General features: G+C 34.1%; 1 protein-coding gene across 5 annotated transcripts in view; it reads right to left on the reverse strand.

Annotated features, from left to right (window-relative positions):
- Positions 1–20,188, reverse strand: part of OXR1 (oxidation resistance 1) — a 397,473-nt gene that overhangs the window by 3,148 nt on the left and 374,137 nt on the right. For 3 of the 5 annotated variants that reach the window (XM_011994176.1, XM_011994175.1, XM_011994178.1), the window contains 5 exons: positions 11,900–11,980; positions 9,926–10,051; positions 9,016–9,168; positions 7,226–7,321; positions 3,698–3,771 (listed from right to left, as the gene is read on the reverse strand). In XM_011994176.1, the coding sequence (XP_011849566.1) occupies positions 3,698–3,771; positions 7,226–7,321; positions 9,016–9,168; positions 9,926–10,051; positions 11,900–11,980 (530 nt within the window). The remainder of the gene's footprint in view (positions 1–3,697; positions 3,772–7,225; positions 7,322–9,015; positions 9,169–9,925; positions 10,052–11,899; positions 11,981–20,188) is intronic. The other 2 variants (XM_011994177.1, XM_011994179.1) reach the window with 1 other exon arrangement.

Consider the following 20,188-nt stretch of genomic DNA (forward strand, 5'->3'; position numbering starts at 1 on the left):
GAGTTTGTCAATTACATAAAAACACAAAAAAAGAAAAGCATATTAGGTAATCTGTAAAGACTTACACAACTCTATAATTTGGATGGCTATAATACCTTCTGACCTTCAGGCTTGCCATCAGGAGTCACAAGGCATCACAGAGTTAACTGACTTGTGTGGGAGAGGAACTCACCTATTTTTTTTTTTTTTTTTCCGAGACGGAGTCTTGCTCTGTTGCCCAGGCTAGAGTGCAGTGGCGCGATCTCTGCTCACTGCAAGCTCCGCCTTCTGGGTTCATGCCATTTTCCTGCCTCAGCCTCCTGAGTAGCTGGGACTACAGGCGCCCACCACCACCCTTGGCTAATTTTTTCTACTTTTTAGAAGAGACAGGGTTTCACTGTGTTAGCCAGGATGGTCTCGATCTCCTGACCTTGTGATGCGCCTGCCTTAGCCTCCCAAAGCGCTGGGATTACAGGCATGAGCCACTGTGCCTGGCCTGGAACTGATCTATTTTTAACACTATCTTAGAATGAAAGAAAGGAACTATTTATTTATACTCTGTAATAAAAAACAGCATCAAATATATAATGTATATTAATTACATATATAAATTTTAAGTACAGAGATATGTTTCTAAGTAGAGAAGGGTGGCTACAGTGACCATGTAGAATGGTTCCTTTAAGAGTTGGGGCCAAGTGCAATGCCACATGCCTGTATTCCCAGCATTTTGGGAGGCTGAGGTAGGTGGATCACCTGAGGTCAGTAGTTTGCGACCAGCCTGGCCAACGTGGCAAAACCCAGTCTCTACTAAAAATACAAAAATTAGCTGGGCATGGTGGTGAGTGCCTGTAATTCCAGCTGCTTGGGAGGCTGAGGCAGGAGAATCACTTGAACTTGAGAGGCAGAGGTTGCAGTGAGCCAAGATTGTGCCATTGCACTTCAGCCTGGGCGACAAGAGTGAAACTCTCTCTCTCAAAAAAAAAAAAAAAAAAAGAGTTGGTACTTCACAACAAAACAGAAAAGACGGATCAGTATAGTAATTCACAACAACCAGGTGAAGAGATCATCCTGTGTCATTCAAGAAGAGAGTTGACAGTACAAAAAACTGTAATGGGATAACCAGTGATGTGGTTCTTATGAACCTCTTCTGTAAATAAAAATGGGACTTTGCTAAGATGCAAGATCACCTTGAAAATCATAACAATCCAGAGTTTGTGATATGGAAGCACTGAAAAAACTAGATGGTCCTGAAAATGCCCCCTGCCCCATGAGGAAGCCATCACTTGTTAAGGTTCAAATTGAAATTCATATTTGACTAATTTGTTTAACTTTAAATGCGCATTTATCATGTTTCAGACATTGGTACTGGAAAACACAAAGATAAATTAGAAACTGCATTTGAATTAAAAAGTTTATGGTCTTATGACAACAGACTTCTAGAGGCTCTAACACTACTGGCAACAACATGCCTTTTAAAGAGATATCTGCATCCATGAGCCTTTTAAAGTGCGAATAGACTATCACAGCCAACCTATTAGAAAGGTGAATATGAAACGGTCAGACTTCCTCACAAAAACCTTATTTTGCTAAATATGAAAGGGTTAATAAAAGATTAGACATTTAGTTGTAATCTCAGATGACATCTAAGAAGTACCTCAAAACTGACTTTCAAGATTCATGAATGTCACTGATGCTGCAATAAGTTTTATTACCAAGTATGAATAGTTTTTTCCAAGGTAACCTGAACTTTCTGAAGCCCTGAGTAGAAGCTTTCAATATTTTTGTCAATTTCTTAATATCACATATAAAATTTAATTTGTATATTCATTTTAGGACAATGGATGTCTCTGCATTTCATCAGCATTTCAAAAGAGTATGTGATATCCAAATATTTAAGTAAATGTATTTAAGACAGATCTGTCCCAGGTGAAACACCTGGAAAGCCAGAAAGTGTATTTTTATATGAGCAACGCTTTCAAAGATGATTCATATGACTTTCTGAAAAGAGAATGGCTAAGGAAGTAGAAGGAATAAAAGCAGTGTTCTAAATCTTTCATTAATGTCTTACAGCTCATGCAGCCAAAGATACTGCAGGCAGAATTCTTCCTGGTATCAGAAGGGAACAGATCATGTTGGACGAAAGAAAGTAAGTAAAGGTGGCTATCAGTGTAGGTGGCTATCAGTTATTGAGTACTTACTATACGCTAGATACTATACTAGGATTTGCACAAAAATCATATCCTTGTGAATTCCTTATAATCTCTCTGTAAAACTGATTTAATCTCCAATTTATAGCTAAGGAAAGTTTAGATTTGTTAGGGAGTTTGCTCAAGACACCACATATAGCATAAGTTGAAGTGAGAATCTGAATCAGGTCTATTGGACTCCTAAGCCTACATTAAGTCCACTACATCATTATTTTTCTTTTGGGGTGCCTTTCCTTTGGAATTCGGGAATATTAACTCCCTGTAGTTTCTGCTTTCTGAAGCTGTACTCTCTTTCCAACACTGAAAACTTATATTAATTTATTATCAAATAACCCAATGATTACTTTAGCTTGGTGAAATCATGTTGTACAATAAAATCTAGTTCCAGCAGACATCTAATGGCATTGTGTATGTCATTTTTGAAGACTTAAAGCACCCATAAAATCTTGAAATTATAAACCACTAGCTTGAGTGGACCTCTTGGAGAGCTAACAGAATCACATGTAAGACTACTGTTTTGGGGAGGGCTGAATGATACCCCCTCAAAAAGTATAATTGGACCATGTAAATATATGCTGAGTTCAACAGCTAAAACTAACAGAGAAGTCTACAATAACCATGATCACTTTTTAATCGCCCTAATTATATCCCCCACACCTACTTATAGAGAAGTTGTAAGAAAATTTGTTAATAATAGAATAACCCGGGATGATGAATATTCTTTGGTGGTCTGAATAAATTATCATTATGTATCCTCAACTGTGGGATACAAATATTGTAACACTTTTACAAGTCTGAAAATTATTTAGCATACCCATGTCTAATAATGAAAGACAGAAATACCAAAGGAAGGAGTTGATGCTTGCTAAGCCCAGGCTAGGTGGGACCAGAGCAGCCTACCTCCCAACACTGTCAAGATTAAAGGTGGCTGGGATACCAAATGAAAAACAAAGTTCCTCACAGCACTTGCAATGCCAAAAAAATCATATTATTGTCTGATTCATAATTGTTAAAAACAAGCAAGCAAAAATCCCCTGAAAACTTGAGGGGTCCCTACAATTTTCTACAGAAATACCCATTTCTATTATTGCCTAAAATATCATTCCAAATGGTCTCCAGAGTAGAATAACATGAAAACAACTGGACTTCTTCTATGCATTGGGAGAAATACAATAATATTCCATCACAGTTATTTAAAAATTAGAGAAGTTCAAAGGTACTGAGATATTTCCCTTTAAATTATCAAAGAGCCACTATGCTCTAAAGAAAAAGATGGGTCTTAATAAACAGTAAATAAACTGAACAGTATTTTAAAACGAAGAAACAAATACTCTACCAATAGTTTCAATAACTACACTTGAGCGCCTTCTTGCAAATATACTTTCATTTTCATAATATACAAATTTGAATTCTAATGTCAAAACTTTCTAAAGATAACTGAATTTATAACTAATCCAAATGGATTTTGAAGTTCTTCAAAAATCTCATAATGAAATGTCCAAGAGACTTACCCTCCACCACCGAAAGCTAGTGAATCCATGTCTCCTTTGATAAAAAACATATTATCTCCTGTCCACTTAAAGACCTATATAAATTTAAAAAAAGCTTTAAATATATAGATGAAATGGTTATTATACAGAGTTAGTTCTCCAAAACTCAAAAGAGTTAACAAAGCCAAGATTGACAGTATAGGAATAAGAACACCACAAAAAGCTTGGCACAGAAGGCTCTGGTGGTTTGGGTTTCAGTGTTTATATGACTAAATTTGAAAGCACACACTCTATCACTTAACTTTCAATTCCAATTTCTCAAATTTTGTTAACTTTTCACACACACTTCTTTCTCCTGACTTACAGACACCAAGAGTTGGATGGTAAATAGAAAAAACTGAAGAAAGAAGTAAATGAGTTGAAAAAAAATCAGACACAAATGCATTAACTTTTACCATTAAACATAAATGTATGTTAATTTGATAATATTTTAACATAGGGCCAAGGCCTTTACTTTGGATATATATTTAATGATCATAGTTCTTAAATAAACCACGCCCATAATGGGTATTTATGATTTCCAGTTTCAATTTCTTTAAACAGTGAGAACTTAAAATCATTTGAGAAATCCAAAAGCAAACTAGACATTAATACTCTTAAATATCTTTTTCTAACCGTTTATGGGTGTTTTACCTAAACCTAACATAGTAGCAATTTCTAGCAACTTACCTTTATCAAGTTTTTCAAATGTGTTCACTACAGTTTTCAATAAAACTTTAACACCTGTTTTTCATAGTTATGTAACATTTAATTGACTACATTATTACACTTGTCAGGTAGCAGTAACATAAAAAGTGTGAGAATAGGCATTACTGATGCTTAGAAAATCTGTAATAACTATAAGCTTTCAATTAGTTGTTGCTATCAGTTGATATATTTTATGGAAGGAATCAAAAGCATTGGTTATTCTGGTGACCTAGTTAAGTACAAATTTGCTAAAAGACTTTTTATTGTGTAACCAAATTGTTCCTATTTTGTTCATTTATTTTTATAACCAATGGTGTTGATTCCTTTTCTTGAGATTAAAATGAAGGTTTTACGTGCCACACTCCAATGTGCCCGAGATACTAATATTGCACTCAACGTTTTAAGAATAGTCACACATTCACTAAAATTCATTTATATCTTTACATTTTAGATTTTATTAGCATAAGAATGTATTCCATCTATGTTAGTCAAGGCACAGTAAAGCCACACAAGAAAAAGAAAACACTTAATAACTTTTTATTTAAATCCAAATAATTTATTTTTTATACTTTCATGACTTACATCATTAAGCTTAGTCATTAAATGTTTCTGGAAATTTCACGATGACAATTTATAAACAGAATAGTAATGATCATGTATATTCTTTACTAAGTCCATAATTTGTGTCTGGTGCCATCCCAAGTATTATATATAAATGATCCTCATTTAATTATTAAATGACCATGTCATATTTTATGATTCCTCATTCTATCTACAGGAAAGTTGAAGTTCAAAATGGTCAAAGAAAAGTTAAGCTACCAGGGAGTAAAAGGCAAAGATAGGGGTCAAATGCAACCGTGCATGACTCGAAAGTGCATGTTTTTTTCATTTATGCCATCTTTCTTTTTTTTCCTTCAACTTAAGTTCAGGAGTACACGTGCAGGATGCGCAGCTTTGTTACATAGGTAAACGCGTGCCATAGTGGTTTGCTGCACAGATCATCCCATCAACTAGGTATTAAGCCCAGCATCCATTAACTATTATTCCTGATGCTCTTCTCTCCCTCCCCGCACCCTCACCCTGCAATAGACACAAAGTCTGTGCTGTTCCCCTGAAATGTGTCCATGTGTTCTCATCATTCAGCTCTTTCCTGTAAGTGAGAACATGTGGTGTTTGGTTTTCTGTTCCTGCATTAATTTGCATGGTGTATATGGTGTATTCCATGGTGTATATGTACCACATTTTCTTTATCCAGTCTATCATTGATGGGCATTTAGGTTGATTCCATGCCTTTGCTATTTTGAATAGTGCTACAATGAACATTTGTGTGCATGTATTTTTATATTAGGAGTACTTATATTCCTTTGGGTATATACCCAGTAATGGGATTGCTGGGTCAAGTGATATTTCTGCCTCTAGGTCTTTGAGGAATTGCCACACTATCTTCCACAATAGTTATACTAATTTACACTCCCACCAACAGTGTAAAAACATTCCTCTTCCGGTTGGGCATGGTGGCTCACACCCATAATCCCACTACTCTGGGAGGCCGAGGCATGTGGATCACCTGAGGTCAGGAGTTTGAGACCAGACTGGCCAATATGGCAAAACCCCGTCTCTACAAAAAATACAAAAATTAGCTGGGCATGGTGGTGTACACCTGTAATCCCAGCTACTTGGGAGGCTGAGGCAGGAGAATTGCTTGAACCTGGAAGACAAAGGTTGCAGTGAGCTGAGATCATGCCATTGCACTCCAGCCTGGGCGACACAGCAAGACTCTATCTCAGCAACAACAACAACAAAACAAAACATTCCCTTTTTCTCTGCAACCTTGCCAGCATCTGTTGTTATCTGACTTTTTAATAATAGCCATTCTGACTGGTGTGAGATGGTACCTCATTGTGGTTTCGATGTGCATTTCTCTAATGATCAGTGATGTTGAGCTTTATTTCATAGGTTTGTTGGCCGCATGTATGTCTTCTTTTGAAAAGTGTCTTTGCCCACTTTTCAGTGGTGTTTTTTTCTTGCAAATTCACTTAAGTTCCTTGTAGATTCTGGATATTAGACCTTTGTCACACGATAGACTGCAAAAATTTTCTCCCACTCTGTAGCTGTCTGTTCACTCTAAGGATAGTTTCTTTTGCTGTGCAGAAGTTCTTTAATTAGATACCATTTGTCAATTTTTGCTTGTGTTGCAACTGCTTTTGGCATTGTTGTCATGAAATCTTTGCCCGTATCTATGTCCTGAATGGTATTGCCTAGATTTTCTTCTAGGGTTTTTATAATTTTGGGTTTTACCATTTAAGTCTTTAGCCCATCTTGAGTTAATGTTTGTATATGGTTTAAGGAAGGGGTCCAGTTTCAACTTTCTGCACATAGCTAGCCAGTTCTCCTAGCACCATTTATTAAATAGGGAATCCTTTCCCCATTGCTTATTTTTGTCAGGTTTGTCGAAGATCAGATGGTTACAAGTGTGTGGTCTTATTTCTGAGTTCTCTATTCTGTTCTATCGGTCTATGTGTCTGTTCTTATACCAGTACCAAGCTCTTTTGGTCACTGTAGCCTTGTAGCACACTTTGAAGTCGGGTAACGTGATGCCTCCAGCTTTGTTATTTATGCTTAGCATTTTCTTGGCTATTTGGGCTGTTTTTGGGTTCCATATGAACTTTAAAATAGTTTTTCCTAATTCTGTGAAGAATATCAATGGTAGTTTAATGGGAATAGCACTGAATCTATAAATTGCTTTGAGCAGTATGTTATGCCATCTCTTTATAAACAAAATATTGAAATAGGGGTCCTTACCTCAAACTCTGGACAGAATGTAAAAACAAAGGTCTCTCCAGTACCATAAAAGCCATCACTCACTTTAAATGGCTCAGATGCTAATGCACCAAAAACCTAAGGATAAAAAAGGCATGTTCAATGACATGACTAACAAATTTATTTCAGTAAGCATTATTTCATCATATACGTTTAACTAAAATGCAAAAAAGAGAAATCTGGTATAGTTTCATCTAATCATACTTAAAAAGGGAAAAATGGCTAGCTGTTATATAATTTACATTATTGTCAAATATAAAGCATATTGGTTCTTCAGCGGAAAAACAGATTTTTTCCTAGTTTTTAAATTTTGGGATTTTATTTAAAGTAATTAAATAGACAATCTTAAAGTAGTTAACACATTTCAGGAGGACAACGTATGTATGAAATGGATAACATGATGCTATGGGATTGTGGTGCTTAATAAAATAAGTCCTTCACTATAGGGAAACATTCTATCACTTTTAAAATATGCTATTTTTTTCTCTATCATTATACAGTAAATTCCACGAGGGCAGGTGTTATGTGTGAATTATTTTGTCCTTTAACCCTGTGCATGATCTTATACATGACACACAGTACCCTAGTGAAAAAATTGATGAATAAGAGATTGACCAAGTAATTTCAGTGTTATGAGTTGAAGTTTCCACATCAGAAATGGGAGTGCAGACAGTCTGACATATAATCCGTACAGTCACTGTCTATCCTGACATTCTATCTTTATAGTCTTAAATTTGAAAATATTTCCTTATTGAAAGGTTATTTTATATATATATTATAGAAAAGTACACAAAACATAAATGCATAGCTCAGTTTAGAATTATCACAAAGTCCCATGCAACGTTCATTCAGACCAAGAAACAGAACACCACGAGTTCTAGAAGCTCTCTTTGTGCTTCTTCTCATCAATAGGCTCACCTACCTGAAGGAGTTACTAGCCTAACACCACTATAGATTCATTTGGCCCCCTGATAAAACTTTCTATAAATGAAATCATAAGAAAGTTACTCTTTGGTGTTTGATTTCTAATTCAATATTATGTTTGTGACATTCATCTACGCCACGGCATGTAGCAGCAGTTCATTCATTTTCGTTGGTGCAAATACTTTTTCTTGGGTATGTAACCTTGGACAAGTTGATGAGCTTATGTCACAGTTGACTCATTCTTTAATATAAAGATGATAACCGTATCAATCTCATAGGGCTTTCATGATTAAATAACATAATGCATAAGTGATTAGTCAAGTTCCTGACACATAAAACACTAAAGGTGTTAGTAATACTAGTGTTTTGTTTTAATATTGCTATTTTACCCTCTCATTAGTTTCCAATTACAACTGACTTGAACTTGCTGTTTGAGGAACAAACCAATATTACTCTTATTTGGGCTTGTGTTCTGGCTATCACCTTCAAACAATTATTTTTAATCAAAACTTTACCCATTATTCAAGATTCTGCCAATTTCTACCTTTCCCATGAACCTCATTTTTATTTCCTCACTTTTTCTAGGTTCTAACAAACCTACCATTTTTCCCAGCATTAGAGATATTGGTATGTGCAAATGTTCTTTTCTACCACTCTATAATCCCTTTGAAGGCAGTAATTCTTAATCATCATGCTCATATCTATCCTCTATAACACTCAACATTGCCTTGAATTATCAGTTAAATAATAAAATGTACTAATAAAGTAATGTTTATCAAAAAAATATGCTAAAAGTTACTGTTACTGCTCTTAAAGGATAAGCGATTTATGCAGTTAGTGTTTCATACCTGTCCATCACTGTCTTTAATCACCATCAGCACTGGGGTGTCTAAACCTGTCATTGTTCGATAAAGAGTTTTCAAGCTTGTGCCATGTTTTCCAGTACCATAAACAAGAGTCCATGGATAGCCAATTGTTCTTGGTGGAAGATGCTTGGTAAGCTTTAAAAAACAAAGTGTTAGTATTTACTTGATAGCTTGTTGTTCATTATATAGAATACTATTGCCAGCTGGAATTTAATGGTGCTTATATAATGTAGGCTATAAAAATAAATTAACAGTAGAAATTATTATTCTCAAAGATACTGATGATTGAAAAGTATTACACATTTCTCAGCATAAAATATTAATTGTCTATTAGGAAAATAGAGAATCATCCTGAACCAGACACAGATTAGAACAGAGATAAGAAACATAGATTACTTACTGCTTTTGCCTTCCATATTGAATTAACAAAAATACTTGATAGACTGTTAGCTTGATTATTAAAATATCTCTCAAATAATGGGCTAGGGAGACAGACTATCCAAGTTAGGAATCAAGCTTTAATATTTCTCCCTGTGTGACCTTGAACAAGTTAATTGCTCTATGCTCCCGATTTTTTAACTTAATAAAAAATCTGCATAATAAGAGCATCCAATTTCTACAACTGTTGTAACAACTACATGAAATAATTCACATAAAGCAAGTAACAAGCACACAACAATAAAACAAATATTGGCTATTAGTGTCTGCTTACCTAAATCTCCTAACACCTTAATTAACACTAGCTGCTATGTTTTGCTTACTCTTTCTTTTCATTGGAGTGGGATAGTAATAGCATTAATGCTGTTGCTTCAGAAACAACTAAAAAGAGGCTGTTTTACTCTCATGGGTACACACTCACACTCAGAAATGCACCTATGTGAGCATGTCATACCTTTTCAATTTGATCTGGCAGTAAAAGTTCACTGGGATCACTTAGGTTTGGTCGAAAAGATTCAGACTCCAGGTCTGCTTTCACTGGAGCAACCTCCTTTGAATTTATGTCTTCCCTTGTAGTAATCTAAAAAAGTAAATAGAGGTAGTGTATTAATGTAAACTTGCGACATGCTTTCAAAATTGTCAGACTTTTCAGATAAATAAAGCTTTATATTGTAGAAAATGTGTCTAAATCTTTAATCTTAAGATTTTATAGGGCAAACGATGCCCCATATCTAATATCTATGATGTAGCCAATTTAGAAAAAGATTTTATAACAATATAAACAGACGTTTTCTCATCCACTACATGAGGAAAGACTGGTAGGAATGATAAATCCCCATATTTCTGTGTAAAGAAGATAGCTGCATGCATCTTTAATTAAGCCCTTGAAGGGCAAAAGTCAGCCAGTTGGCTTGCTTTGTGTCTGTGTGTGTGTGTGTATGTGTGCTATTTAAAATAGAATTTTTTGATGCTAAACACAAAATTTGTCAAAAATAATTAACAAAACTTCCTGGATGCCAAAATTTTAATGTAAAGAATAGTAGAATAAAAAATATAACTTTATTTTCTGTGAGGTATGCATGTATTTATTTGTTTCACTGAAAAATGTTACCACTTTTTTTTAAATGCTTTCATTTTTTTAACTTTCTAAACATTTAATTTTCTTCATCTAGTTGGACCAAACAATAAATTTTACTGTTAATTTGTTCATAAATTTATTTTTAAAATTAGATTATTGCGTTGCATTACAAAGAATATATGCTTTTGCTTGGTGGAAATGATTTCACTGGTACCCTTAAAATGAAAAAAATGTTAACTAACTAAAAATAAAGCTTACTACCGCACGATATATTCTATTGGTGCTTACTTTTTAATATTAATTTTATTTTAATATATAAAACATAACATAAGAAAATAAAAGAAATGAAACGTAACTATTATTTATGAAACTTTCAAATTGGAAAATATGCAGAATTCTATCGGAGCAGATAACTAAAATGCAGCAATGCTTGGCAACTGTGATTCCATACGGGAATGAAATTTTTGCTAAATTATTTTGTTCCTTTAACAGGTTTCTTAACAAACCTGAGCGGCATATATTTGCAACCAATACATGTTTTATAACTGTATTGTTTTTTGGCAAGAAGTTAAATACTCATTCTTTCATATCATCGTGTTTCACCTTTATTTTGATGATGTGAAAGGTAAAAAGAAAAAGAAAAAGAAACCCAAGGCAGCATTAGAAGCATTAAAAGAAAAAAATCAGTAGGTCTAGCAAAGCCATGAAAGCATATCTTATTAAGAAAGAAGCACAGTATAATAGACAAAACTGAAAAATGAGTTTTCAATTGCATTGCTTTCTTGTATCTAAAAAAATCACAAAGATTATTTCACAGAATTTTAAGTAATTTATCCAGTTCTGTATCTAAACTGTACTATTCCAATGTACTCCTAATACCAACCAAGAATGCCTCAAGAACAGTTTATCATATTGAGATATTTGATGTGACGTTGATACAAATGAAATAGCCTTAAAGAAAATATTTAAGCCTTGCTATTAATTTTTTTTTTAGTTTTCCTATAGTACCATATCTTTCAAGTTTTGTTTAGAAAAGATTCAATCTCGAAACCAACACCATTCTTCCAATGTTAAATGAATGAAAACTCCTCATCGCTGAAAGAAACACACGATACTGAGAATAATTCTAAAGTGACAGAACATTCTTCAGAATATTTTTCAAATGAAAAGATGACAGAAAAGATAATCCATCGCTCTTCAAGGCAATACTATAACCTTTAATACAAAAAGGAACTTAATTTTAGTGCTGCAGTCAAAGCAAATTCTTCAAATGAGATTTGCCATGACAAAGAACACTAAAAACAGGGAGTATTCAGTCTCTGGAGGGGTTGAAACTACTGAAGGGGGCACCTGGAGGCGTCTGCAGAGTGTGCGCAGTTCTTCAGTATTTAGAGCATCGATCCTGCGGTGATACTCAGCCACTGACACTACCTAAATATGGAGACAGGGAGACAATAATTCCACTGACAGTTGAGAAAAAACAGCCAAAAAAAAAAAAAAAAAAAAAAAAGAGGAGAAATTAAACTGGGAAAAGAGAACTATAATTAGGATTTCTTCCCCACTCCATGCTGCAAATCCAAGAGATTTATATATCAAACTAGAGTGAAATACCCATGAATGATTTTCACTACTACATCGAACTAGTTGGTAATGATGTAAGGTTTATTTCATAGACTATTCCATATAGATTCAACTTAGTGAACAGAAATTATAGTTTTTTATACAGAAAACACTATATAAAACACATACTTTGCTAACATTAAAGATAACATCTGAAAACTAAACGGTCTTGCAGTTACAAAGGAAGTGGTAGTTTCAACTACCCCCTCCAAATCAGGTGAGCTCAAACATTATATCCTAATGGCCATGCTAGAAGAATTTCTTCTAGGCACAGGTGACAAACATACCCATCTATAACAGAAACAAAAGAGGGGAGAAGAGCAAGAAAACAATATACATGTACATCTTAAAACCTAAGGCAATTAGAAAAATAAGCTCTAGAAAGTAGAAAATTAGATTTTCAAAAGTATGTCTAATCAAAAGTACCTTCTAAGCATGTCTGCTTTAGCCCTTTAAATGACTTTTGTTTTCTAGTTTTTGCCTCTCTTCTGTTTTATTTCTTTATGGTTTTTACTGTATTACTTATTCTTGACTAACATTTAACAACTTTCCTACATTTTAACTTTCAAAGGAAAACTTTCTATCTTCTATAATTGCCTAGACCAGGCTCTCGCACAGTATTAAATTTCAAAGCCATAAATGACAGATAAACACTATTACAGAAAGCCCACAAAAACAGATAAGTTTCCTCAGGTTGACACAACAATTACAGTCTTTTCAGATCATGACATAATTCTAAAAACAGTTACCATACTACAGTGAACACTAGTGGTGTCATAAATATGTGACGATTCTCTTGAGCTATGACTAGTTTCACTTGTAATCAATCAAACATGCACAGAGGCTCTGACCACAAAATGAGTTAAACCAACTGGTTCATAAAGAGTTTAGATTTCGAACCTAGATTTTAAGGGCTTTTTATTTAGCCAACTAAAAGGAACTAGCTATCACTAAACATCAAGGTAAGCATGAAAAGCTATATAAACTTGTTGAAAGTTCTGAAAGACATGAGAATAGAAAAAAGGAAAAGAGGCTGGATAGATTTCCATTCTGGCCAATATTATTATATTGAATTTTGCAAAGCAACAAAGCATACAATATGTTAGCTGACTCTGTACTCAGAAACCAGAAGCTGTTATCCTCTTTAGCTCTAGGGGGGGTCAGATAAACCTGGGTTCCTCACTGTCTATCAGTTTTGTTATGAAACAATGAAAATAATAAAAGCGCATGTCAAATCTGGGTTTACGTGAATTACTGAGGAAATGCATATTAAGGACTGAGTATAGTGTCCAGGACATATTAATGAGAGCTACTATTATTAACACGACTTTTACTTGATTACTTTTCACCAATTACCCTGAGGACTAAATGATAATGGCTGAAGAGTCTACTTATTTATTTTTGGCTTTTATTTTTGAATGAGAATATTTCAAGTTTGACATCTCAACTATTTTTAACATTTTGATTATTCTGAATTTAATTTTTATATTTCAGTATTAGATAAAAATAATGAAGGACTTTCAATTAAGAACAATAGGATTTCAATAACGATTAAAGAAAAATTAGGTACTAAAAATAAAAAACATCATGGGCTTACTTTTCTATGCCCAGCAAAACAGGTCTCTAGAAATATTTAATGGCCAATTATATTTTTCTTTCTTTTTTCATGGACTTTAATCCAATAGTCTCCTAGACAAGGATTCTCAAATTATATAACTTATCTGCTCCTCTGCTTTCCTTCTACAACTTATCTACCCTCTGCTTTCCTTCTATCCCTCCAGTTACCAACGATCTTATACCTATATTCTAAAACTCCTTCATTTACTAGAGGAAACACACTTCCTGGGTGGAAGTGAAATTAAATTATGCTCACAAAAGAGATCAGTCATAACCTAATTGTATCAGCACTGCTGAGAGTAGGAGTTACTAATAAGAGAACAATAAACTGCCATGATAAGGCTAAGCTTATCTTAATAACACTTGATAAAGTCATAGTTTTTTTCATGTCACAAATCTACTTTTTCAAATTTATTTTTTTCAATTTTATTTTTTTCTAGAACTTAAAAAAACTTTCTGCTTCCTTAACCTTAAACATTTACTCATGCCCTGACTGCCCTGATGCATGAAGATACAGAAAACTGTAAAAAAAAAAAAAAAAAAAGGTCTGTGAGTTAATAGAAGAAAGGGATTTGAATTTGAGTACAGAAATATACTTCCTTCTCTCAAAATAAATAGATAAAAGAGCTATATATTCCCAGTATATATGAGGAAACTGGAATTAGTCTTACATTAATTTTTACACCCCGGTAAATCATGCTCCATGTATATAATTTATTACTTTACCCAAAAGATTAAACCTAACTAAAATATGAATACATTTCTCCAAAATATCCCATATCACGCTCTGAATTATTAGGGGTAAACAGTTGAGAAAACCAAGATCTTCCAATTAAAAGTGCATTCACTGGCTAAAAAATCGTTTCTTAAGGAATAAAGTATTTGGATATACTGCTAAGTCCTACCTGTAGGAACTAAGTACCATGACCTATATTCTGCAGAATTAAATGCCACCCTCTAGTCTTTTCAGTCTTTGACAAAGGATCCTCACACAGAGAAAGTATTTTCCTAAGTCTTTATTTCTATAGAATTACCAATGGAAAGGCAGTGGTAAATCCACCCATCACTATTACAAATGGACTAACAAAAACAGACTAGAGAAAATTCAGTTGCTGCCAATCTCATGAATATGAACATGTTCATCTCCTAGATATAAAGAACAACACCTTGCGGATGTTCCAGTATTTCCCCAAGATTACTCCAAAACAAACCCCAAATCTCCCTTCCTTCAACTGTCTTGCACACTAACAAAAATCTGCTAGTTATATGTCAAGTGCCATTTTTACTACTTTCTCAGTAAAGGGAAATGCAAGAGAAAAAGAAATACTATCTAATCAATGTCACTTATACTTACTTTGGTCCCAAAAATACGTTAAAGAAGAAAATATAATTCTGAGCTTCTGTGTCAAACAAAAAGAACATACAACAGCATCCTTGAAGTCACATAAGCTGTTGTTCTACTACATCTCATCATATATTAACAGTCTTTATTACAAAATAAGACCAGAATTATGTTAAACTTTGCCCCATTTTGCCTAAATTAAAACTACTGCTTTCAAAATAACATTCCATTTTGAGACCAGCCTGGGAAATATGGAGAAACCTCATCTCTACAAAAAATACAAAAAATTAGTCGGGCTTGGTGACGCGGGGTGGAAGGATCACCAGAGCCCAGGAGGTTGAGGCTGCAGTGAGCCAAGATCAAGCCACTGCACTCCATCCTGGGCAAGAGAGCAAAACCCTGTCTTAAAAAAAAAAAAATCCAGAATTAATTCCATTAGTGAAGTTTGATTTGAAAAAATCTCCAATTAAAATCACTTCCTGTCTTTCATCAATACTGGGAACAGGGAAAAAGGGGAAGGAAGAGGGGAGCCATATCCCCATATCCTTTTTTTTTTTTGAGACGGAGTGTCCCTCTGTCATTCAGGCTGGAGTGCAGTGGCATGATCTCGGCTCACTGCAACCTCTGCCTCCTGGGTTCAAGTGATTCTTCTGCCTCAGCCCCTCTGCCTTTTGGGTTCAAGTGATTTTTCTGCCTCCGCCTCCTGAATAGCTGGGACTACGCTGGGACTACAGGCGTGTGCCACCACGCCCGGCTAATTTTGTATTTTTAGTAGAGACAGGGTTTCACCATATAAACTATACTAAAAAAAATGTATATTACAAATTCTAGAGGAATCATTTTTAAAAGTTTTTTTTAAAAAAGTATAACTAAGATGCTAAGAGATGAAAGAATATGTAATCAAATTAAATCTGAAGTACAGGAAAATAAAATTAGAGCAGAAATCAATAGATTAAAAACAAAATCAATAGAAACACAGCAATGGAACCAGAAGCCAGTTCTTTAACCTTTGAAAAGGTCAATAAAATTGATAAACCTCTACCTCTAGCCAGGATAGATGAGAGAGGGTGAGAGAATAAATATCAGAAACAAAGAGGGGCCATCATTACTGATCCCATGGATATTAAAAGAATAATAAAGAAATACTATAAAACTGTACACTCATTAATTTGATAATCTAGATAAACCAATTCCTTGAAAGACAGAAACCACCAAAAGTCACACAAGAAGAAACAGGTAATGCATGCCTATTATCTCAGCTACTCAGGAGGCTGAGGTGGCAGGATTACTTGAGCCTATGAGTTCAAGACCAGCCCAGGCAACATAGCAAAACCCCAACTCAAAAAAGAAAGACAGATACGTATTCAAATAATTAATCATTAATTAATAACCTCCTAAAACAGGCCAAAAGACAGATATGTATTCAAATAATTAATCAATAATTAATAACCTCCTAAAACAGAAAGCACAAGGCCCAGACAGACTCACTGATTAATACTACCAAACATTTATGAAGAAATTATACAAACTCTCCACAATCTCTTCCAGAAAACAGAAGCAGAGGGAATATTTCTTAACTAATTCTGTGAGGACAGCATTACTCTAATAGAAATAAAAACATTACAAGAAAGAAAAACTACAGGCAATTATCTCTCATTAACATACATGCAAAAATTCTCAACAAAACACTAGCAAATTGAATTAAGCAATGTACAAATGTACAGAATTATATAAAATGACCAAGTAGAACTTATCCCACCTATGCAAGACTGGTACAACCTTGACAATCAATTGATGTAATCTATTACATCAACATGGTGAAGAAGAAAAATCATGTGATCTTACCAACAGATACAAAAAAAAAGCACTAGTCAAAATCCAACACTAATAAAAAAGGTTTAGGAAGTTAGGAATAAAGGAGAACTCCCTCAACTGGATAAAGAACATGTATTAAAAAAATTCAGTTAACATCACACATAATAGTGAGAAACAAGATACTTTCACACTAAGACTGGGAACAAGGAAAGGATATCCCTTGTCAGTACTCTTACCTGACATTATGCAGGAAGTCCTAGCTAACACGATACAACAAAGGAAGAAAATTGAAGTTACATAAATAGGGAAGAAAGAGGTAAAACTGTCTTTGTTAGCAGATGACACGATTGTTGGTATAAAAAAATCCCAACGAATCAACCAAGACACTACTGGAATTAGTAAGTGATCATGGCAGGCTTTCAGAGTGCACAATTAATATGCAAAAGTCAACAATCTTCCTATGTATCAGCAATGAAAACTTGGAATTTGAAAGTTAAAAAGAATACCACTTATATTAGCATAATGTAAATGAAATACATATAATGCTAACAAAATACATAGAGATCTGAGTGGAAAAAAAAGTAGAAAACTGTGATGAAGAAAAGATTTAAATACATATTCCACGTTCATAGATAGGAAGACACAATATTGTCAAGCTGTCAGTTCTTCCCAACTTGATATATAGATCCAATACAATTTCAATCAAAATTCTACCAGGCTATTTTATAGATACAGGCAAATTGATTCTAAAATTTATAGAAAAAGTTTATATGCAAAGACATAGAATAGCCAAGAAAGCAATGAAGAAAAAGAACAAAGTTGGAAGATTGATGCTACTCAACTTCAAGACTTATTATACTATAAAACTACAGTAATCACTACATCATGGTTTTGGCAAAAGAACTGACAGATCAATGATACACAATAAAATACTCAGAAATATCCCACATAAATATGGTCAACTGACTTTTAACAAAGGAGTAAAGACAATTCAGAGGAGAAATAATGGTCTTTATTCCAAACAGTATTGGAACAACTGGATATCCTCCTGCAGAACAGTCAATTGAGACAAAGTTTTTTACACTAAATGGACTACAGAGGAAAACACAAAACTATGAATCTCCTAGAAAATAACATAGGAAAAAAATCTTTGTGACCTTAAGTCTGAAGGTGCATTTTTAGATAAAGTACAATCCATGAAAAAGAAAAGTATTAAGTTGAATTTCACTAAAATTAAAAATTTCTACTGTGTGAAAGACACTGCCAAGAGAATGAAAAAGACAAGCTACAGACTGGGAAAAAATCTCTGCAACATATATAAATGATAAATGACTGCTATCCAAAATATATGAAGGAATACAGAAAGGAAGGAAAGAGACAAAATTGTCTGTTCTATCTCTATGTTTACGTAAAACGTAACAATAAGATATCAAACAAACTGATTAAAACATGGACAAAAGACATGAATAAACATCTCATTAAAGAAGATATACGAATGGAAATTAAGACTATGAAAGGACGCTCACCATGATATGTCACCAGGCAAATGCAAATTAAAATAAGATTGATATATCACTACACGCCTATTTAAATAAAATACAAAATCCAAAGCACTGACAACAGCAAATGTCAGCAGGGATGTGGAGAACAGGAATTCTCATTTGTTGTGGATGCCATGCAAAATGGGTATAGCCAGATGAAAAACAGTTTGGCGGTTCCTTTCCTTTCCTTTCCCCTTTCCTTTCCTTTCCTTTTTCCTTTCCTTTCCTTTTTCCTTTCCTTTCCCCTTTCCTTTCCTTTCCTTTCCCTTCCTTTCCTTTCCCTTCTTTTCTTTTCTTTCTTTCTTTTTTTTTTTCAGAGACAAGGTCTCACTATGTTGCCCTGGCTGGTCTCAAACTCCTCCCACTTCAGCCTCCTAAAGTGTTGATATTACAGGTGTGAGTCACCACAGTGGCCTACCAAACACACCCTTAACATAGGATAGCGCAATCATGTTACCTGGTATTTACCTAAACGAGTTGAAAACTTATGTCAACACAAAATCTACATCCAAAAGTTTGTAACAGTTTTTTTTCCCATAAGTTCCAAAAGGTGGAAGGAAGCAAAATGTTCTTTATCAGGTGAATGGATAAAGAAGTGGATAAAACCATAAAATAGAATATTATTCAGCAATAAAAAGAAATGAGCTGTCAAGCCAAAAAGACATGAAGGGATCTTAAATAAAAATTCCTAAGTGAAAGAAGCCAATCTAAAAAGGCTACATACTACTGTATGATTCCAACTATATGACACTCTGCAAAATGCAAAACAGTGGAAAGACTGGTGGGTGCCAGGTGTTCACTATAAGGGAATGAGTGATAAATAGCTGTGGCACAGGGAATTCTTAGGGTAGTAAAATTATACTGTGTGATTCTACAACTAGATACATGTCATTACACACTTGTCAAAACCCACAGAATATACAACTCAAAGAATGAACCCTAAAGTAAACTATGGACTCTGCATGACAATGAATCAGTATTCGTTCATAGACTGTAACATATGTCACACTAATGTCATACGTGAACAACAGGGAAAACTGTGTTTTGGGGAAAAGAGAGTATATGGAAACTCTCTATACCTTCCATTCAATTTTTCTGTAAACCTAATACTGATCTAAAAAATGAAATCTATTAATTAAAAAAAGTTAGGGGGATAATAAAACAAAAAAATCCAGAGAGGTAGTTACCAATATGAAGGTGACATGAGATGAGAAAAAACACACAGACAGATGCAGCTACATTAGTGATGTTCTAGTTCTAATACTGCGTAGTGGTACACCACAGATGTTCATTTTACTATTATGCCTCATAACTAGTATACATAAGATATCCTTTTCAACTATTGAGTCAGTGTTACAGCTCTCTTAGAATATATCTAGCAGGTTTTCTGGTCGTCACTGGAAAGCCTCCCATGCTATTAAATTTACTTAAATGAAAAATAAAAAACAACTGAGTCAAATAAATTAAGAAAAAATATTTTACATTGAATATATGTGTATACTTTTTTCAACTAGGTTGTGACTGGAGAGCAGAAGATGTTTCACTTACCATAAGAGATACATAAATACTGGTTAATAAATGTACTATGACTATCTACTACAGATATGCAGAGTAATATTGAAGAATACTGGCTTTGGTTTTAGACTGCTACCTTAATTCTGATTCTGATTTTTATTAGTATTGTGAACTTAGGGAGCCTCATTT

This window comes from Mandrillus leucophaeus, unplaced genomic scaffold, assembly GCF_000951045.1.
Source record: "Mandrillus leucophaeus isolate KB7577 unplaced genomic scaffold, Mleu.le_1.0 Scaffold444, whole genome shotgun sequence".
Classification (NCBI taxonomy): Eukaryota; Metazoa; Chordata; class Mammalia; order Primates; family Cercopithecidae; genus Mandrillus; species Mandrillus leucophaeus.